General features: G+C 44.2%; 1 protein-coding gene across 3 annotated transcripts in view; it reads left to right on the forward strand.

Annotated features, from left to right (window-relative positions):
• The window catches only part of nat8l (N-acetyltransferase 8-like), a 70,377-nt gene extending 54,658 nt beyond the window's left edge, over positions 1 to 15,719 (forward strand). For all 3 annotated transcript variants that reach the window (XM_072257573.1, XM_072257574.1, XM_072257575.1), the window contains one exon: positions 5,939 to 15,719. In XM_072257573.1, coding sequence (XP_072113674.1) covers positions 5,939 to 6,306 — 368 coding nt within the window. In that variant the 3' untranslated portion in view covers positions 6,307 to 15,719. The remainder of the gene's footprint in view (positions 1 to 5,938) is intronic.
• Positions 15,720 to 23,293: the final 7,574 nt, after the last annotated feature.

Raw genomic sequence — 23,293 nt, forward strand, 5'->3', positions numbered from 1 at the left:
TCCCAGACTCTCCCACAATTGGAAGAATCCTCTGTTTCGTGTTGTGGGAGAATCTAGAGCTCAAGGTCATAGTTACTCATTCAGCAGCTTCACAGGGAGACAGGGTGAAGAAGGCGCTTGCCGACGTTGCCCTTCATCAGCCAGGCCAGTGAGCGTAGAATTTGAGAAGTCGTGGTGCATTTGTACAGGACGCTGCTGGGGCTGCACTTGGACTATTGGTCCCCCAGCAAGAGGAAAGATGTTAATTTGCACTTTATCATTTTACACTTTCTCAGTGGCTTTTACACTTTATTGTGTATTGTTATTGTTTTTCCTTGTGCATTCTGCGATGATTTGATCTGCATGAACATCTGTTTCCCAGGGTAGAAATGTCCAACACCAGAGGGCATGCATTGAAGGTCAGAGGGGGTAGGTTCAGAGCGGATGTCAGGGGGATAAGTTTTCACTCACAGAGTGGTGAATGTCTGAAATGCACTGCCTGGTATGATGGTGGAGGCAAATACATAAGAGACGTTTAGATAGGCACATGAATGGAGATATGGACATTGTGTAAGTTCCATGCCATCTTGGACAATGTCTCCCATCCACTACATAATGTACTGGGTGGGCACAGGAGTACATTCAGCCAGAGACTCATTCCACCGAGATGCAACACAGAGCGTCATAGGAAGTCAATCCTGCCTGCAGCCATCAAACTTTACAACTCCTCCCTTGGAGGGTCAGACACCCTGAGCCAATAGGCTGGTCCTGGACTTATTTCCTGGCATAATTTACATATTACTATTTAATTATTTATGGTGCAAATGTAACGAAAACCAAATTCCCTTGAGATCAATAAAGTTTGACTATGACTATGTGTAGGTAGAATGGATTAGCATTTGGGTGTCTTTGATTTGCTTTTTAGCTGGTTCAGCACAACAATGTGGGCCGAAGGGCCTGTTCCTGTACATGACAGTAATAAACCAATGCCAATAAAGTGGGAGGCACCATAGCATCGTGGTTAGGGCAATGGTTTTGTAATGCCAGTGATCACTGATCAGGGTTTGATTCCTGCTGTGCCTATAAGGAGTTTGTACGTTCTCTCCGTGACTGCATGGGCTTCCTCTCGATGCTTTCATTTCTTCCCATATTGCAAAGAGGTATGGTTAGGCTTGGAGTTAGTGAGTTGTGGGCGTGCGATGTTGGAGCAGGAAGTGGGGGAACACTTGCGGGCTGCCCCAGCACAATCCCCACTGACTTCATTTGATACAAGTGACAGATTTCACTGTATGTTTCAATGTACAAGAGAACATAAAACTAATCTCCTATCTTTACCAATTAAAATGGAAATATTGCAGAAACAATTTACAAGGATGTTGCCAGGACTGAGTAATCATAGGGAGAGGTTGAACAGGTTAGGAGTTTATACTTTGGAATGTAGGAGAACTGAAAGATGATTTTACAGAGGTGTGTAAGATCGTGAGGGCCATAGATAGGGTGAATGTTTTTTTCTCTCCGGGTTTGGGAATCAAGACCTAAAGAGATTAAAGTGAGAGGAAGGAACTTGAAGGCAATTTTTCTTTCCGCGGAGGGTGGTATGTATATGGAATGAGCTGCCAGAGGAAATGGTTGAGGCAAGTACAAGACAGTTGGACAGGTATAGGGATAGGAAAGGTTTAGAGCAGGAGTCCCCAACCTGAGGTCCACAAAATCCTTGGTTAATGGTAGGGATCCATGGCATAAAAAAGGTTGGGAACCCTTTGTACAGAAGTTTATGGACCAAATGCTGTCAAATTGAGTTACTTTAGGTGGGGCATCTCGGTCAGCATGGACCAGTTGGGCTGAAGGGCCTGTTTCATTGCTGTATGACTCTATCCAGTTTAAAGTGAAGATTGCCACTCCCCAAATTTGGGGTGAAGACTAATAAGCTTCCAGTTGGCTTGCACTGAAGACTAATATAAGCCAAGACAAATTACTGCTGGATCTAGATGTTTCTGTGATCCAGAGGTTCTTCAGAAGTCAAGAATGGGGCATAAAACTTGTTCCTTATGATTATTTTACTAAGGGTTACAAGGGCAAAAACTGAATAAGAGGAACTGAGAGAACAAAGAAAAGTCTCGGAAAAGATAATTGCGGTATTTTCATATTTAGTCTGGAGATAATGAAAACTCCAGTGCTAAAGAAGCCAGAGATTCAAGTTGTGTGACACCTGCTACTGAAGACTAAGAGAGTTCTAGGAAAGAACAGAAGCAACTGCACTGTTACCTTAGAAACAACTGGGGCATCACAGTGGCATAGTGGTCAATGTGATGCTATTACAACTTTGGGGTGTTGGAATTCAGAATCTAATGCTGAAGCAGTCTGTAAGGAGTTTGTACATTCTCCCCGTGATCGCGTGGGTTTCCTCTGGGTGCTCCAGTTTCCTCCCACATTCGAAAGGTGTACCAGTTAGCAGGTTAATTGGTTATTGTAAATTGTCCTTTAGGTAAGCTAGGGTTAAATAAGTGGGTTGCTGGGCAGCGTCAGAAGGTCCTGTACTACGCCGAATCTCTAAATAAAATAAGTTGCAACTGTACCGTAATTAGTTGAAAATTCACTAAACAATTACACGTATATGGGTGATTACAAGCAAGCATAGGAAAGCTAAGTCACAAGGAAGATAACAATTCTACACCCTAATCCTTACCTGCTTGCTAAGTAGAACAGAATTACAATTTGTTGAAAGGCTTTTCACCTGATGTCGCCTCTCTGTTTGTCCTTGGTGGCGTGTCAGAGAATACAGTGAGTGTGACAAGGATACTGTAGTGAAAGTAATGGTTTAAATGCAAGCAAGTGTCGTATTAGGAGAGAGGTAAACAGCCTGAGCATTGCTCAGTCAGTGTCATAACTGATGAGGGGTGTTGAGAAACTGCCTATCAAACACAATGATAGCTCTATCAAAGCGTTGGTATTTTTAATAAAGCCACTCTTCAGACTCCGCACACAGCCTTCCACAATCACGCAGGGAAGACGTTTATAAAACAGAAAATGCCAGAAACACTCAACAGGTCAAGCAGTTTCTGTGGAGAGAGAAAAACAGTTAATGCTTCAGGTCTGGAATGTGGGCAGAAATTAGGAGTTTTGTGTGCAACTGTGTGTGGGGACAATTACACAGCCAAATGTCCCAGCAAGTTATTCCTCCTGATTTTATTGAGGGTTGCTTGGTTTCTGTGATGGACGGACGTCACTTGATGAGTTATGCTACTTTAGTAAGTTTGATGAAACATTGTGTGAAGGCATCTTCATCTGCATAAACTGTATTTGTTGTTGAAAGCTTGTTATCCTTGGTGCTATGTGATAATATAGAGGAGAGGGGCAGTCCACTCCATATTCCTGGTTAATTCAGGGTGGTTTAGAGGGATACTATCCAGACGTGGGCAAATGAGACTAGAACAGAGAAATTACAGCAGTATGGCAGAGTACGGGCCCTTCAGCCCACAATGTTGTGCTAACCTTTTAACCTACTCTAAGATCAATTTAACCCTTTCCTCCCACATACAGTAGCTGTCCATTTTTCTTTCATCGATGTGCCTATCTAAAAGTCTCTTAAATGTCCCTAATGTATCGGCCTCTAGCACTGTGCCTGGCAAGGCTCACCACACATCTACCACTCTCTGTGTAATAACTTAAGGGAAAGGGCACTGAGGAGTGTGGTAGAACAGAGGGATCTGGGAATACAGATCCATAAATCCTTGAAAATGGCATCACAGGTAGATGGGGTCATAAGGAAAGCAATTTGCATATTAATAATAATAATAAGAATTTTTTTAATAGCAACATGCTTTACATAGATTATAAAGATAAATCAATATAATCATAAATATATGAGCCAAAATTAAAAGTCATATGTAAAGACAAAGATTGCAGTTATAGAATAAAATGTAATTGAATATAGCAAATTTTATAAATATAATCAACATCAACAAGCATTAAGTAATCCTGTAAGTAGGCTGAATTAAAAAAGTAGGATTTTAGAAGTGTTTTGAAACGTTCCACAGTACTAGCCTGGTGTATCTCAGTCGATCGAGTATTTCAGATTTTCGGTGCATAAGAGCAAAATGCCGCATCATCATTGGCCTTCGTAAACTGGAGTACGGAGTTCAGGGGATTAGATGTTATGTTGAAGTTGTATCAGACGTTGGTGAGGTTGAATTTGGAGTATTGTGTGCAGTTCTAGTCAGCTGCCTACAGGAGTAAGACCCTCTTCCCTGGAGCGTGGGAGAATGCGGAAGATTTGGTAAATGTATACAAAATTATGAAGGGTATAGATAGGGTAAGTGCAAGCTGGCTTTTTGAGACTAGAACTAGAGGTCATGGGTCACGGGTTAAGGGTGAAAGGTGAAATGCTTAAAGGGAACTCTTTCACTCAGAGGATGGCTCGTGTGGAATGAGCTGCTAGCAGAAGTGGTGGATGTGGTTTAGATTTCAACATTTAAGAGAAGTTTGCTAGGTAGGTGGATGGGAGTGGAATAGAGGGCTGTGGTCTGGGCGCAGGTCGATGGGACAAGGCAGCATAACAGTTTATCATGGGCTAGATGGATCAAAGGGCCAGTTTCCATGCTGTAGTGTTGTATGATTCTGTAAGAGCTACAGCTTGTTCCATATTCCTGGTCACTTCAGTGGTTCAGAGGGATAAGGGCCAAAAGCGGACAAATGTGACTAGGTTAGGACTCTTGGTTGGCATGAGCCAGTTGGGCTGAAGGGTCTGTATGGCTCCAAAACCATTTGAAATGGATAGAGGATTGGCTAACTTACAGAAACCAGTACTGAGATAAGTGAACTGTCATTCATTTTCAAGGTATCATTTCAAAGTTCAAAGTAAATTGTCTGTTTATAATCCACACCGATGTATTAAATGAAGGGATTAACTATACCATAGCCACATTTGCTGATGATACAGAAGTGTCGACAAGTTGTGAGGAGCCCACAAAGGGATATAGATAGTTTGGTTAAGGGGTAGGAAAATGGCAGATGGAGTGAGAAAGTGTGATGTTATCCACTATGGTAGGAAGGATTAAAAAGTAAATTGTAACTTAAATGGAATAAGATTCCAAAATATTATGGTAGAAAAGGATTTGGGCGTGCTTGTACATAAAACTTAAAATGTTGGTCTGCAAATAATTGGTCTCCTGAACCAGGGTGGATAACTTCACTCACCTCCACAATAAACTGTTCACTGAACACAACCTATGGACTCATTTTCAAGGAGTCTCAGTACTATTTATTACTTATTTATATTTTTGTATTTGCACGATTTGTTGCCTTTTGCACATTGGATGTTTGTCCATTTTGCTTGTGTAGTTTCTCATCGATTCTATTGTGTTTCTGTGAATCTACTGCAAATGTCCACAAGAAAATGGATCTCAGGGGAGTATATGGTGACATATATGTACTTTGATAAATTTACTTTGAACTTTTATAGCACATACCACCAGGCTCAAGGACAGCTTCTCTCCTGTTGTTATAAGACTATGGAATAGTCCCCTAGTGTGATAAAATTGACTCCCGACCTCGCAATCTTCTCTTCAGGGCCTTCGCACTCGGTAACTGTAACACTTTATTCTGCATCCTGCTTCTTCCCGCTTCATTTCCAGTGCAGATGAAGGTTCTCAGCTCCAGCACATTGGTTGTTTATTCCCCTTCGCAGATGCTGCCTGACCTGCTGAGTTCCTCCATTATTTTGTGTGTGTTACTCTGTTATTTATTGTTCTTCCTTGTTATTACCTTGATGCATTGTTGTCATGAAATTACCAGTGTGGTTTATTATTGTTGCATGTACCGAGGTGGAGGGAACAAGCTTTACCTTCCCATTGTCTCTGCACCTTGTGCCACGTGACAATAATAAACCAGCTCCGCAGTTTAAAATCAGCAGACTGCACCAAGGGAAGACTGAGTTGCTCCTCCTTTTATCTTGCCGCAGGCTCCTGTTTCTGGGTGGCAGTCCTGGACGGGAACGTGGTGGGCATTGTGGCTGCCAGAAGCCACGAGGACGACAACACAGTGGAACTGTGCCGCATGTCGGTGGACTTTGACCAGCGGGGCAAGGGTATCGCCAAGGCGCTGGGCCGCAAGGTGCTGGAGTTCGCCGTGCTCAACAACTACTCGGCCGTGGTGCTGGGCACCACCGCCGTGAAGGTGGCCGCCCACAAGCTGTACGAGTCGCTGGGCTTCAGACACGTGGGCGTCACCGACCACTATGTGCTCCCCGGGATGACTCACTCGATGCTGGAGCGTATCTTCTTCCAAGTGCGCTACCATCGCTACCGGCTGAACCTTCGCGAGGAGTAAAGCCTACACTCGCACCCCTTCCTCCTCCTCCTCCACCCTCCCTCTCCCCTCCAGAGCGCCAATCCCTCCACTATTTTCCGTCCCCTGTCTCCCACCCCACACCCCCGGCACCTTCCCATTTCTATCACGGGACGAGGGTCCTCCTGATCTCCCCCACCCTGTGATCGCCAGCTGCTTCCCCTCACCGGTACCGTCGCGAGTCTTGGGGAACCTTGGTGAGGAGGAGTCTCTCTCTCCCCCCTCCGTCCCGGCCCTCCCCTCAATCCACCACCCCAGGAGAAAACGAAAACATGGACAGACAGCAGGTGTTCAAGACCCGCTGCCGAGGGTCTTTGAACTGAGGCACCCAACTCACCGAGTCAGGGCAGCTCATACACCCACAAGCGAAGAGAACTGTCGGCCATGCCATGTAATGTAGTGGTAGCAAAGGCTGCAAGGGTTGTCGTGTGTATGTGTGTGAGAGAGAGAGAGAGAGGATGACAGAGACGAGGGGGGGGTGGGGATTTCATTCGGGATCGATGACATGCACTTAATACCACCCTCGTCCCCCTTTATCGTCTCCCCGACCCTCACAACCTTCACTTCACCTCTATTTTTTTTGAAGATCAAATTGTTGTTGGGGGATTTTTAAATGTATCAAATCTGACAAGTCTGGCTTTGCTGTGTTGCTGGAGGGGTGTGAGAGCAGTGCCAGTGATCTGCAGAAAGGCCCTGCCTGACCTCGGCGGTGGACTGGCCCATGGGCTTTGAGCAGGCGTGGGGGCCCCACCGGAAGTTACATAATCGGATGTACCACAACTTGAGAGAGAGAGAGAGAGATAGAGAGAGAGAGAGAGAGGTAGAGAGAGAGAGAGAGAGAGAATTAAGGTGCATCCAACACCATTGACTGTTATTTCCATTGTCTTCAGAAGCCAACAAGATTCAGACAGTTGCAGACCCCATATTGTACACTGTAAAATAAACAATTCTTCTGCATTCCTCTCGCCTTCTCCCCCCATATCCCCTCCACTCTACACAGGTTTATCCCTTTGCATGTGCTCTGGAATATCTGTGCTGCCTCTGCGTTTTATTTTCCTGCCTCTCTGTGAACAGTGCTTGCGCTGAATGATGTCATTTGAGCAGATGGAGGCTGTGGTTTCTATGGGAATAGATCTGCTCCCCCCCCCACCCGCCACTGACACCCATAACACCCCCCCCTTCCACCACTACCACCACTACCACCATTAACATCAACAGAGTCCAGAGAATGGAAAGTAGGGGAGAGGAAATGTGGCTCTTGCAAATAAAAAAAACGCTATTACAACACAAAACGACATAAGCAAAAAAAATCTTATTAATTACTAATAGTAGTTGTGATTGGTCTCTGCAGCCTTGCTTAGTGTTGCTATGGTAGTTGCTTTAATGACATCAAACTTGTGATTCGTAGAATGCAGAAGCAATGCAATTTGGCATGTCTGTACCGAGTGTATGTGTACAGTGCCTGCCTGAATATTGAGGCAAAGGATATAACTCCTTTCTCATGAAATAAAGACGTGTATATTTTAACAGAAACCTTCCTCTTGCATGCCGAATGTCTGTCTTGAATTCAGAAATTCAACGAGAAACAAAAAAAAGGGGTAGCTGAATTTTAACAATGGAAATGTGTAAATATATACATATTATATATTAAAAAAAGCTTTCTGGAAATGCACTTCAGAAATTCTCTAGAGATGCAGGCCCTCGATGATTTGTAAAGGAAGATGTTTGTTTCTGTATTTTCTAATAGAAATATGAAGTGTGATGTGTGTAAAATAAGATACTTTTTCACAAAGTCATTTCCTGTTTAAAGAACAAAGATTGGATTGTTTTGTTTATTTTTATTACATTGTTGTGTTCAGAGAAATATCAAAAAAAAGTAGGCACAAGACAATTTTGTTTTTTCTAAGATTCAGATTTTATTGGCAATGAATATTTCTTAGCTTTTAATGTACAGATAAGCTGTGGGAAAATTAGAGGTGTTCTGACGACTCACTTTAGTCCAGATTATCCTTTGAATCATTTTTCTGTGGACGGACTTCACCTGACTGGTGACCTTCGGCATGGCTTTCAGTTATCAGGTTTCCTTGGGCTCCAGCACCCACTCACAGTCAATGCCCGTGCATGGCAGTCAGTGGGATCTGGATGAATCATAATTTTCTAAGCTAAAAAAAAGATAAGATTGTGTTGTGTTTATCTTTTTCTGAGTCTAGCTTTGTAACCATGGATTACAGAATTCAGTTTCTCTCCCCTGCCTTTCCAGATCACCAGCCAGCGGTTTTTGTGACATGGTAGCATAATGGTTAAGTTACTGGATTAGTAACCAGACACCTGAGACATGAGTTCAAATCTAACCATGGCAGCTGTGTGAATTTAAATAAAAATAATTAAAATCTCCATTTAAGAAAGGAATTTTTAGAAGTCCATCTGGTAATGTCCTTTTAGGGGAAAACAAAATCTGCTCTTCTGACATGTCAGACATATCAGCATAGTTATCTCTTAATTCCCACGTTGGGCAATAAAATGTGTGAGTCTACTTGGCAGACTAGGCTAGGAATAACAGTTCAGCACTGACCAGATGGACTGAAGGGCATGTTTCTGTGCTGTAGCACTCCATGACTTCTTAGTTTAGTAATATCCAAAATGAGAGGTTCAGAGAGCATGAAGCTTGACATATAATTGAGACCCATATTTCAAGTATGTTAGGAATGAAAGAGGATCTGTACTTGTGGACTTGCCTCTGTGCGAATCCAGTTTTGATTTCCCAAGAGGTGACTTCTGAATGGCTTTCACCATAGCATATGTTTTACATGTGTTCATTTAAAAGCGAGCTGACTCAGATAGATGCAAGATAAGTACATAATCTTGCATTCAGCAACATCTTGCTTTGCACAGTGCCCAGAGTGTCCTGAGTTACCTTAGAGCCTGGAATCCAGGGGACTGCAATCTCCTGAGATTTGGCCTGTAATCTCAATGCAGTGTTCCCTGGGCTGGTTGTACGCACATCCAGAAGTAGAAGCTGACTTTGAATGTTCTGCTATGTTGACCAAGGTGAACCTCTGACTTTAGTGTAACTGCTTTGAATTGCTAGTTGGCTACTGTTCAAATTGACTGAGAAATCAAATGAAAGATTTGAAGGCTGTTGGTCGCTGGACTCTTGTCAGTTTGGATTTTCACCTCTGTCAACTTTTCTCCCAACTCAGCTCTTTCTTGGAAAGAAATCATTCTCTGCTTTTGTTGTCTCTCCTCAGCTCTAAGGCTGTCCTACCCTGGGATTAACTACCCTCAGCTCACTGCTCTGGGGAATTAGGAGGAAACCTTCTTGGTCTTCCCACAGGGTGTGTGGAACAGAATAACTTGAAGATAGGTTAACCATCTCATGCCAATATCTTTGTCAATTAAAAGCACATATATATATAGTATATTGATTGTCCATTGGTATGAAACTAGTGATTAATGCATTTCTTGCAGTCTATAAATTATATTGGGTTGGGAGCTTTTTCACACATGGGACAGATGCCCAAGGACCATCTCAGATGCTGACTGTGCTGATAATGGAAAGGGCTGCCATTAGCTGATTGCGACTGTAAGACTGGGAAAAGGCTTTTGATAGTCCCCCTTATGTGACCAGACTGCATCTCATCTGGTGTGGTGCTGAGCTAAGGGGACCATGGAGGAAGGCACAGTGAAGTTCATATCATTAGAATGATAATGGTGTGAGTGGAAGTGGCATTGGTTGGGAGGGATCTGGGCAAGAGAGGTGGACTGCTATTGGGCAGAGGTGGAATGGCGGTAGGAGAGGATGGGCAAGGGGAGAGCGAGGTTCAGCCTTAGGCAGTGGTGGATGGGGAGAGGAGAGGTGACCAGAATTGGTCTGGTGAAATGGAGAAGGATTGGAGATGAACAGAATAAGAGGACTAACACAAGCAAAGTGCTGGAGGAACTCAGCAAGTCAGTCAGTATCTATGGAGGAGGAATAACATGAGACATTTTGGGCCAAGACCCTTCATCAGGACTGGAAAAGAAAGGGCCAGAAACCTGAATAAAGAGATGGGGTGAGAAGGAGTACAAGCTGACAGGTGACAGGTGAAACCAGGTAAGGGGAACAATGGCTGGGTGGCAGAGGGGGGATGAAGTAAGAAGCTAAAGGGGGATAGGTGGAAGAAGTAAAGGTCTGAAGAATTAGGAATCTGATATGAGAGGAGAATTGACCAAGTGAGAAAGGGAAGGAGGAGGGGAACTAGAGGGAGCTGATGGGCAGATGAGGAGAAGGAGTGAGAAGGGAATGGAAAAAGAGAGACAGAGGAAGGGGAGAAATTACCATAATTAGGGCAAGGGTAGGGTGGAGGAGAGATGTCCCGTATTGGGTAGTGATGAGGTGTGGGAAGAGAGTACAGATCATCAGTATTAGACAGTGCAGGGGGTGGGAGAGTGAACCTGTGTTGGACAGAATGGTTTATTGGTGAGACCATCATACTGAGCAGAAATGGGGTAGGGGAAGTCTAGACATCACCAGTACAGCCCTTCGTATTGTGTTCTGAGCAAGCACTTTATGTTGAACAGAATGGAGCGTTTCTCCATGCCACCATTTCATGGACATTATCCTTCTTGTCCAACATGCTCTTGGCCTGCTAGAAGTCTCCACTGGAGGCCAAGTAATGGTCAGGATCATACTCTGAGTACCTCACCCCCTCTGGCACAGCCCATAGATGGTCAGGTACTTGTACATCGTTTCTCCCTGAGCTGAAACTTATAAGTCTAATGGTCTTGTATGGGAAGAAGGCAAGAGAACGAGGCTGAGAAGGAAAATAAATCAGTCCTGGCAGAACAGAATGGAAAGGCTGACTGGCCTAATTCTGCACCTGTGTCTTATGGTCTGTTGTCAGAGTGACAGTAACCCATTGAAAATATTAAACTCATGTAAAGAAAGAAGTTGTAAATACCCAGCAGGTCAGTGAGTGAGAAGGCAGGTGGACATCCTTAGAGTAATATGGAAACCTGTTGCATATCTCTGGCCTGTACTGTTAAATACTGATCACTTAGATTTGTTTATAAGAAAATTTTTAAACGTGAGTCAGTGAGTGAGTTAGCGAGCAGAGGGGATTATTGTTTCGGATGTGCTGTGAGATTATGTGTGCTGAGTATTTATATGTTCAGGTGCCACATTCCCGAAACACACCTTTTCACAATGTCATTCTTGTTTTCCCTGTTATAATTCGAGTTATGCTGCGTTGGCCCTTTTAGCCTTAACCGTCCTCTTCAGCAATAAGTGAGGTCGGGAGGTACCAGAAAACAGACTACAGACAGTGGTGAACACCCTTCAGTAATAAGTTCCTTCGCTAAATGATTTTAAGAGTCTGTCGGAAGCTGACTGCATTTTAGCGATAAGACTGTGCTTTGTATTGAATATTGAACAATCATTTCTTGCTTTGAATGGAGTGTACATGCAAATATTCTCCATGCTATTGGTATACAGACTGACTTCAAAGATACTTAATTTTCTAACATTCAACAAATTTCGCGAAATATGTCAATGATAGTGAACCTGATTCTGATTTTGATTCTAACATTGCAATTCAATCTATTAGCTGGCACTTCCAGTTCAGGGATGAGGCAGACCGGTCTGGTTATTCTAGTTCAGGGATGAGGCAGGCTGGTCTGGTTATTCCTCTGGCCAGTTGCCCTTGCCAGTCTGAAGCAGAAGAGCTCAGATCCAAGACTTGGGCCACTGATCAGCCCTCCCATGCTGACAAGGGAGCTAGGAGGGATATACAGGGAGATTTGCTGGACACACAGTGTGTGCACAAACTTCTGCAACTCAGAGTCTTTCGCACCCAATACTTTTGAACTCATGGTGCAGGAGAGAAAGAGGCCATTCAACCCGACTCATCCATACCTACCTTGGCTAGTCCCAGTTATCAGCATTTGGCCCATATCCATGTATCTGTCCGAATGTTTTTAAATGTTGTAATTGTACCCACCACCCACCTCTACCAACTTCCTCTGGAAGCTCATTCCACACACCTGCCACACTTTGGGTGTAAAAAGTTGCTCCTCAGGTCCCCTTTAAGCCTTTCCCCTCTCAGGTTAAACCTGTGCCCTCTAGTGTTACACTCCCCTACCCTGGGGAAAAGAAGACTGGGAACATCCACCTTTTCTATACTCCTCCTGACCTAATCAGGGTCCAGTAGGTCATCGCTCAGTTCTTTCGCTCTGGGGAAATGGTCTCAGCCTGTCCAGTCTGTTTTTACAACTCAAGCCCTCCAGTCCCCTGGCAACATCTTTCCCGCACCCTTTCCAGGTTACTGACATCCCTCCTATGGTGAGGACCTGACTGCACACCAAACTCTGACGCTTCATCAACACCCGATTTTGATTTGTGTGTGTGTGCACGTGACTCTGCACGGCATGACTGTGCATGTGTGTGAGAGAGAGAGGGAGGTGTGGCTGTGATATTGTGTGTTTATGAGTGATTATTCAGCAAGACTGTGTGTGTGTGTGTATAACTGTGTGTATATGTGAATGGCTTTGATTGTGTGTGTGTGAGAGAGACTCTGTGTCTATATGTGAGTAGCTGTGATTGTGTGTGTGTGACTGTGACTATATGTGAGTAGCTGTGATTGTGTGTGCGTGCGTGACTGTCGGTATATGTGAATGGCTGTGATTGTGTGACTGTGTGTGCCTGTATATGTGAATGGCTATGATTGTAAATGTGTGACTGTGTGTGTGTGAGCTGTGGAACTGTTGGAACTGTGCTCCCGGGAATCCTTGGTTTTCTCCCCTGGAGTCCACAAGATCATTAGAAATTGGAGGAGGTCATTCAGCTCTTCATGCCAGCTCTGCTCCTCAATAGTCATGAAAGGGGAGCTCCTTCACCACGCAGACTACCCCACCCTGTCCTCAAAGACTATAGGATGGCCGATAAGTGCACAGTTCCTGACACAAGGAATAAAGCAAATTTCACACCCTTTGCAACCTCACTGGTAACATCCTACCCGTCAGCCACTGCTCTTTATTGAGCCAGTCTGGGATCATATCCACCCCACTCCCTTAGATCCCACGGGCATTTACTATTCTATCATGTGGGAGCTTGTCAAAAGCCTCACTTAAATTCATCCAACCTGAGAGGGGATGGATGGAATTAGACCCAAAACATTACCTCTCTGTTCCACCCTTACATCGGTAAATTCACATGGGGCAAATTGCTAAATTGGTTTCTTACTGTCAGCCTAAAATAAAAGCTTCAAAATTGATGTACAGGGAGAATTATGAAGTTGACAATGCTCCAGCTTTAAATATAACCCTGTTGAATGTTGCATTCAGAAAACCTTTGCAAACTTTGGGAGAATATAATTATTTTAATTTGGAAATTCCCCAGCCGTGGCAAGTGAATGCAATTGGCAATTACGGAAAATGAATTGAATAGTTAGCTCCTCAATCAGTGGAGAAAATTTGGAATGTACAATGAACTATTGTCAGCATATCTTTGCAGTTTTCATGTTATTGAGGTTGCTGCTGTAATTTCCTCCATTTGGTGCACAAGAGTTTGAAACATTGCCTGTCTTGCTTGACGGAGCCGATGTCAACGTCTCTAATAGTTTTGCACTGCACCACTGCTAGCAAATATTGTCCCGTTGATTCTTAGAGCTGGTGAAGTAGGTTCTTCCTGCTGGTTGTATGTGAGGCCAGTGATCCACACATCCAACACCCTCCGTGATCTGCTGTAGCCATGGGCGGACAGGAGGCAAGCAGGGATGAGGAGGCTCCAAATAGCATCTGCAGGACTTTGGTCCCTGTCTGAAGACAGATACCATTTAGTCTTTCAACTTCCACCAGCAGCGAGAAACAATGTTGAATAAACTAAATAGTGATCTGTTTTTGGACAAACTCACGTAGTAATTACTAGTAATGGGCAGTGCAATGCTGGCTTTTCACTTAGCTGGGTTTATGGCATACGTTCCCATTGGAATTTTCTCATTCCGCTCTCACCCCCCAGCCCGGATGCCTCTTCTCCTGACATGTTTCCTCTGAGCAGGCCTGAGACTGCCGAACCTTTCCTGGGTGGACCTCCCCAACCAGGACTGCAGTGCACTGCTCTCTCTGGTGGGACCAGGACAGGAGCGAGCTGCCCCGTCGGGAGACTGGCGCTGCTGGGAGTGACGAGTGGGGAAAGGGAACCCGGCCATTTCACCGCGTTGAAATGCATCACCAGAGCTGATACATTGGAACACGGCACTCAATAGTATATCCCTGATTGTTCAGAACTGTGAACAATACCAATGTCCTGTTAATGAATGTACCACAGCCTTCCAGAGAAATGCACAATTGTATAAACTGCAGCCGTCGGCAGTGAGTCCCCTAAGTGGAAGGACTGTGTGGGTCCCTTTCCAACCCTGTTAGTTAGCTGCTTTATTCTGCTGGTCAGATGTACTGTTCAGAGTCCCAAGGTTGAAGTATTGAGTACCCGTGCAATATTGAATCTGACAAAGGCACACGAGACAAGTGCACAGTAACATTCATGAGGCGCAAGAAAAGATTGTGAATCTGTTAGGGGTTTCAGAAGGGCTGTTAAAAAGATCATGATATTGGAAATAGTAGAGTGTCACTGTCTAAACAGTGAAGCCCAGTGTTATGGCTGGACTCCAGAGATTCTATCCTGTAGACTGAAGCCCAGTGTCTGCTCCCATGGATTTTGCTGCCTTCGTTTCTCTGTCTTGGTTCATTTAGTGTGTTTCAATGATCGTTCATGGTGATAATCTGGGCTGTTCTTGAACGCAGCGTCTCCCTTCGCTGAATCCATGCCAGTAAGTACAACCAGGCGAGGGAGGGGGACGTGAATGGGAGGCATCGAACCAGTTACAGCCTGGGACAAACTCTGACCCCACACTTCGTTTTACTTTGCACATGTTTGATTATTGCCTGAAGCCAAACGTAAAATTCAACCAGATTCATCAGAATTGGGGTTTAATCTCCAGTGCTCACTATTGTTTAATTGCTGCCGGATTAATTGAGCAGGACTCAATGTCTTTTTTTATTTTTGCTGGGAATGTCAGGAATTTATAGCTTACACCATTTTGAGAACCCTTTTATATCGGCTCAACCTGAAAGAGCTCAGGATGTGATACAGTTGGCCGCACGTTGCGTTTGCTCCGTTCATTCAACGATTTGTGTTCTGTTGAAGTTTAATCTGTGTGAAGATTACATTGATCTACGAGACTAAGGATTTGTATTCACTTTATCTGAACTCCAGGTTGCCACTGTGACTGTAGGGTGACCCCTGACTTACGTGCCATGATATGTGGACTTTCTTGTTAATAAGGGAATCTCTAAAGATGATTACTTGTAATATGAAAGCAATGCTGTGTAAATATTGTATCAATAAAAGCAAGTTAAAGGTTCTGCAAATGACTTTGTGGTTTATATTCAGTGACATTACCTAAATCGTCGAGATTCACTGTGCTGGGGTCTACCTGAGGAGCACGGTAGTGCAGCTGCTAGCGTAACGCTATTGCAGTACCGATGATTCTGGTTCAATTCCCACCACTGCCTGTAAAGGGATTGTACATTCTTCCCGTGACTGCGTGAGTTTCCTCTGGGAGCTCTGGTTTCCTCCCACGTTCCGCAGACTTACGGGCTAGTAGGTTAGCCAATCACATGGGCCAGAAGGGCCTGTTGCCTTGCTGTATCTCTGAGTGAATAAGTGAGGAATGGCTGCAGAGGTCCTGAAAAGAAGCAGCTGGAAGTCTGAAATGAAGCAGGAAATATTGGAACCTCTCAGCAGGTCTGGAAAGTCATAGAGCAATACCATACAGGTACAGGTCCTCCGGCCCAACCAGACCATGTCATCTGTGCCCACCCAACTTCCTGCATTCAGCACATATCCCTCAGGCTCTCCCCCTCCATGTACCTGTCCAAGCGCTTCTTAAATGATACCATTGTACCTACCCCGACCACTTCCTCAGGCAGCTCATTCCACATACTATCCTCTGTGTGAAAAATCTGCCCCTCAGGTTCCTTTCAAATCTTTCCCCTCTCACCCTCAATCTATGCCCTCGAGTTTTGGTCCCTGGAGAAATGATGGAATCCATCACCTTAGCTATGCTTCCTAAAATTTTAAACATTTCTGTAAGGTCACTTCTTACTCTCCTACATCTAACAGGTAAAGAATTAGCCTGGGTGACCTCCCCCCGATATCTCAGAGAATGAAAGAGTTAAGTTATCAATCTTGTGAAAAGTGATTGACCTGAAATATTGATGTCTTTTCCCTCTCCCTAGTTACTGCTCCAGTGTTTTGTGTTTTATTTAAAATTTAAAGAGGAGTCCTTTCACATGGTATCGATTCCAAGGTTTCTCTTGAACAAGAATAAGGAGTTGTGAAGGTTGGCCGTTTAGTCTGCCACTGACTTTTACCTCCATCATTGCAGTCACCAGTTTCAAACACCAACAGAATATCCCTTCAGAATATGATACTAAGACCATAAGATATAGGAGCAGAATTGGGCCATTTGGCCCATTGAGTCTCCTCTGCCATTTCATCACGGCTGATCCATTTTCCCTCTCAGCCCCAATATCTTGCCTTCCCTCCTCATATCCCTTCATGCCTTGAGCAATCAAGAATCTATCAACCTCTGCCTTAAATATGCATAAAAATGTTCTCCACAGCTGCCTGTGGCAAAGAATTCCTCAGATTCACCACTCTCTGGCTAAAGCAAGTCCTCTCATTCCCTTTCCAAAAGAATGCCCCTCTATTCTGAGGCTGTGTCCTCTGGTCCTAAACTCTCTCACCATCCTCTCCACATCCATTCTATCAAGGCCATTAGATGATCACTGGTATCATCTAATGTTGTTGTCTCTGGTGCCTTGTGATGTTTTAAACCCAGTGGCCACTTTATTAGGAACACCCGTACACCTGCTCATTAATACAGTTATCTAATCAGCCAATCATGTGGCAGCAACTCAATACATAAAAGCATGCAGACATGGTCAAGAGGTTCAGTTGTTGTTCAGACCAAACATCAGAATGGGGAAGAAATGTGATCTAAGTAACTTTGACTATGGAATGATTGTTGGAGCCAGACGGGGTGCTTTGAGTATCTCAGAAACTGCTGATCTCCTGGGAGTTTTACACACACCAGTCTGTAGAGTTTACAGAGAATGGTGTAAAAACAAAAAAACATCCAATGAGCGGCAGTTCTGTGGGTGAAAATACCTTGTTAATGAATGAGGTCAGAGGAGAGTGGCCAGACTGGTTCAAGCTGACAGGAAGGTGACAGTAACTCAGACAACTACATGTTACAACACTGGTGTGCAGAAGAGCATCTCTGAACACGCAACACGTCGAACTTTGAAGTGGCTGGACTACAGCAGCAGAAGACCACACACTTACGCTCAGTAGCCACTTTATTAGGTACAGGAGGTTTCTGTAATTAATTACCTTGTCCCCAGTGTACTTATGGACACCCATGTATAGGAGGATGGGGGTGACCTTACAGAGGTTATATACCAAACGATGGGTGTAAGACCATTAGACATAGTAGCAGAATTAGGCTATTCAGCCCAGCGAGTCTGCTCCACCATAGCTGAATTAGAACACTGTCAGTACAGCACAGCTCAGGGCATTCAGACCACAATGTTGTGCTGACATTTTAACCTACTTGGAGATCAATCTAATACTTTCCCATTTTTCCTTCATCCACATGCATATCACAGTCTCTTAAATGACCCTGATACATCTGCCTCTACCATCTCTCTGGGCAGTATATTCTGCACATATACCAGTCTGTGTAGGAACACCTACTTCATGAGGGGGTAAGACCTTAGACATAGGAGCAAAGTTCGGCCATTTGGCCCATCCAGTCTGCTCTGCCATTCCAGCATGGCTGATTTATTATCCCCTTCAACCCCTTTCTCCTGCCTTCTCCCCGTAACCTTTGACGTACTTACTAATCAAGAACCTATCAATCTTTGCATTGAATATAACCAATGACTTGGCTTCCACAGCTGTCTTTGGCAATGAATTCCACAGATTCACCACCCTCTGGCTAAAGAAATTCCTCCTCATTGGTGTCCTAAAGGGATATCTTTGTATCCTGATCCTAGATTGTCCCATTATTGGAATATCCTCTCCACATCAACTCTATCTGGGCCTTTCAATAGTTAAGGTTGAAGACTGGATAGATGGTTCCCAAAATTTTTCCCATAGAGAAGAGTAAACCTAGAAGACTAGGTCTGAGGTGAGAGGGGAAAGATTTAAGTGGGGTGGGGGGCACATATGGAACAAGCTGCCAGAGGAGACTGCCACAGAGGGTACAATTACAATATTTACAAGGTTGTTGGACAGATTCATTTAAAGAGAAAATGATTTGGATCTGGGCCAAACTTAAGTAAATGGGATTAGCTCAGATTTAGGCACTTTGGTTGGCAGGGACATTGGGCTAAAGGGCCAATTGCCATGTGGTGTAACTCTGTGACTCTATGTAACTGGTATCACATTGTAGTGTGATAATCTGCTCACTCTTTGCTTTCACTAAAGAAAATCTCAGCAATGTAGCTGGGATGCTGGATGAGCTTTCAATGGACCACAAGGAGGATTTGCCAGAAAGGATAGCTACACTTAAACTGGGTAAATTGCCTGGTGTAGATGGGATGTGTCTGAGGGTGGGGATAATAAGATGGGATATTGCAATTGCCCGGGTCACAGTCCTCTCCATATCAACACACTCAGGGGTGGTGCCAAAGGGCAAGAAAACTATTAAATGTTCTGCTCTCCCTCTCTTCCTCCTGTTCTCTCCCTCTCTCCTGTTCTCCTTCTATCCCTTCCTCCCTCCCTATCCCGCTCTCTCTTCCTTCCCCACTCTCCCTCCCTCTCTCCCTCTACCCCATTCTCTCCCTCCTTCTCTCTTTGTTTCTCATTCTCCTGCACTCCCTCTCTCCCTCCCTCCCTCCTACAGATACTGCCTGACCATCTGAGCCTCTTGAGAACCTGTGTTTTTGTTTCAGAATTTCCAGAATCTTTTACATCCAACAGAAACCATTTTCTTTCTTTCTCTACCTGATATTCTGCAGCACACTCTAATTTACGTGTTCTGTCTACCAATCTAAAGGTCCCAGCAAAAAAAAAGCCACCTGCAAAACTCTTCATTTCCTGCAGCTCTTTCCTTAAGGATGAGTCATGGTTCAGTCCTGCGCTGTAACTCTTTTAACACTCGGGCTAGGTTGTTTTTCTCTCCCTCTCAATCTTGCACTAGCGTTTTTGTTCACTGTCCTGGTGCTCTGGTTTCCTCCCTCGGTTCAAAGACGTAGCGGTTAGTAGGTTAATAGGTCATTGTAAATTATCCTGGGATTAGCTTAGGTTAACTAGGGTTACTGGGCAGTGTGACTTGTTGGGCCAGAAAGGCCTGTTCTGCACCGTATCTATAAATAAATAACATCCATTTTGTTGTTTATTATGCCCGTTTTAAGATGTGTAATTTATGTTCATTTATGTTAAATTATGCTTGTCCTGTCTAGATCTCTGCTGCTGCTGCAAAAAGCTCATTTTCATGATATTCGTGGTATCCCATGTCCATAAAACATAGGAGCAAAATTAAGCCATTCAGCCCATCATGTTCTGCGTATGTAGAGTAGGTGCAATCACTCAAGTCGAGTATGATGTTCTACGAGATTGTGCATCGGTGTGCCCTCAGGCAGCTGGAGAGGTGATTCAGGATCGTATTCTGGTGCAGTGTGGGCTAGAGTATGTGGCAGCTCTGGTTAGTGGCTGGATCTTTTTGTTTCTCATGTCAACAATAAATTTGAACTTGAGAGTACGTTGAAACACTTCCAACGCAATTCCGATGGAATTATACTTGACTCAAGAACGAGGAAAGTATTCTGATGCAGGGTTTCAAAGTGAAGCGTCAACAATTCCTTTCCCAACACACGCTGCTCGGACCCACTGAGTTCCCGCAGCAGATTATGTGTTGCTCCAAATCCCAGCATCTGATCTGGTATCTCTTACATCTCTAAGGTTCATTTGCAGGTTGAGTCTATGGTGAGGAAGGCAAATGTGATGTGAGCATTCCTTTCAAGAGGACCAGAATATAAAAGCAAGGATGTAATGTTGAGACTTTATAAAGCGCCGGTGAGGCCTCACTTAGAGTATTGTGAGCAGCTTTGGGCCCCTTATCTTAGAAAGGACATTCTGAAACTGGAGAGGATTCAAAGGAGGTTCATGAAAATGATTCCAGGATTGAATGGCTTGTCATATGAAGAGCATCTGGTGGCTCTGGGCCTGTCTTTGCCGGAATTCAGAAGAGTGAGGGGTGACCTAATTGAAATCTATCGAATGGCGAGAGGCCTTGACGGAGTGGATGTGGAGAGGATGTTTTCTATGGTGAAAGGATCTAAGACCAGAGGACACAGCCTCAGAATAGAGAGGTGTCCTTGTAGAACTGAGATGAGGAGGAATTTCTTTAGCCAGAGTGGTGAATCTGTGGAATTCATTGCCACAGATAGCTGTGGAGGCCAAGTATTTATATATATTTAAGGCAGAGGTTGACAGACTCTTGATTGGTCAGGGCATGAAGGGATATGGTTGGGGGGGGGTAGGCAAGAGATTGGGACTGGGAGGGGAAATGGATCAGTCATGATGAAATGGCAGAATAGACTCAATGAGCCGAATGATCTAATTCTGCTCCTATACCTTATCGTCTTATAAAACAATATGGCATCTTCATGGCCCTGGATTTGAGACCTTGAGCATGCCGAGGTATGGACTATTCACATAAGATCTAACCTGGTTAATGGTCACCCAGTCCTTTCCCAATCATCAATAACGTGCTGGAGCAGGGGTTTCGAACCTTTTTTATGCCATTAACCAGTACTATGAATCAAGGGATTCATGGACCCCAGGTTGCAAACCCCTGTGCTGGTGGCTGTAATCAAGCAACTCTCACTCACCGATGACCCATACATGACCAAGCAGCCATGTTCTACTGAAGCAGTGAGAGTGGCTTCCCTTCATGTCAAGGCAGAACGACTGATATGACATCAGTAGCTGTGGTAAAACTGAAGTCTATCCCATCTTCTCACAGCTACCATTGGGAAGGAGGTACAGAAACCTGAAGTCAGCAACTTTAAATTCCTTGGTGTTATCATTTCAGCGGAGCTGCCCTGCACCCGACATGCAAATACAATTACAAAGAAATCATGGCAGCACCTCTACTTCCTTATGTGTTTGTGAAAATTTTGGCATGACATCTAAAACATTAACAAACTTCTAAAAATGTGTGGTGGAGAGCATCTTGACTGGCTGCATCACAGCCAGATATGGAAACACCAATGCCATTGATTGGAAAATCCTACAAGAAGCAGTGGCTAGACCCCAGTCAATCACGGGTTAAGCCCTCCCCACCATTGAGATTACATCTACATGAAGAGTTGTCACCACAGGAAAGCAGTATCCATCATCAGGGACTCCACACCCAGGTCATTCTCTCTCCTCACTGTTGCCATCAGGAAGAAGGTACAGGACTTACACACAAGGTTCAGGAACAGATATTACCCTTCAACCATTAGGCTCTTGGACCAAAGGAGATCACTTCACTTGCCCCATCACTGAAATGTTCCCATGACCTATGGACTCACCTTCAAGGACTTTTCATCTCATGTTCTCAATATTATTGCTTATTTATTATTATTATTTCTTTCCTTTTGTATTTGCACACTGGTTAATGTGGTCTTTCATTGATTCTTTTATGGATTTGAGTATGTCCACAAGTAAATGAATCTCAGATTTGTATATGTCTGTACTTTGACAATAAATTTTATTTGAACTTTGAAGTCCCACACCATGAGATTCAGGAACAGCGACTTCTCTTCAAGCGTTTGTTTCATGGACTGACTGGCATAACTGTAATCACTGCCTCCATTTAGCAACACTATGACCACTTTGATCAGTCTGCACTAAGAAGGACTTTGTTTTTTTTCTGTTCCAATGGTGTCCTTCCTTGTAAAAATTATGTATACTCTATGTTTTTCTCATGCTTGGTTTTTTATCTGATGCTCTGTACTGGTAATGCTGCTGTAAGTTTCTCATTGCATCCTTGCACATATGGATTTTTCCAGATGACAATAACACCACATTGACTTTCAACCAGGGACATTAAGGCAGCGTTCAGTTCAACAATCTCAGAAGAGCAACTTAACCAGTTTCGGTGTTTTCCCCATGACCGCGTGGTTTCTCCAGCTGCTCCTGTTCCCTCCCACTTTCCAAAGATGGGGTCGCTGAGTTGCCCCTGGTGTACGGGTGAGGGGTAGATTCTGGAGTTGAGAGTTGACTGGGATTGGTGTAAATGGTCAACGCAGACTTAGTGTGCTGGGACCTGTTTCTGTGCTGTATCACTCCCGGATTCACAGTGTGACCCTCGACCCCAAGGGACCAACTAAGAAAAAGAAGATTACCACCATCCAGAATAGGGTGATTCTGGACTCTCCCATCCTGTGCATCATGTCCTCCTCCAGCTACACCTTGGGTGCCCAATGTTTACTGTGTGAGTGGGATCTTGCTGTGTAGAACCCATCTGCTATTTTCCTACAAAACATTGCTTCCACTTCAAATGTACTTTATGATGAAATGCTATGGGATGCTTTGAAGAGTCTACTGGATGTGAAATATAGTATGACTGGACATGATGGGCTGAGTGGCCTCCACGGTTCCCTTAAACTGTGCGGGTGCGTGGCCATGCCTTCGTTGCCACACAGTTGGAATTATCTTTTATAAAATGTTAATATAATTTTGAACTTAAGTAAATACGATCCATAAATTTTCTACATTTTGACTCAGACTCCCTTTCACCAATCAAATGTCCAGCTCTTGGCTCCATCCCTCCCCCTCCTGTCTTCTCCTATCATTTCGGATCTCCCCCTCCCCCTCCCACTTTCAAATCTCTTACTAGCTCTTCTTTCAGTTAGTCCTGACGAAGGGTCTCGG

Source organism: Mobula birostris, chromosome 5 (assembly GCF_030028105.1).
Source record: "Mobula birostris isolate sMobBir1 chromosome 5, sMobBir1.hap1, whole genome shotgun sequence".
In the NCBI taxonomy this organism is placed as follows: Eukaryota; Metazoa; Chordata; class Chondrichthyes; order Myliobatiformes; family Myliobatidae; genus Mobula; species Mobula birostris.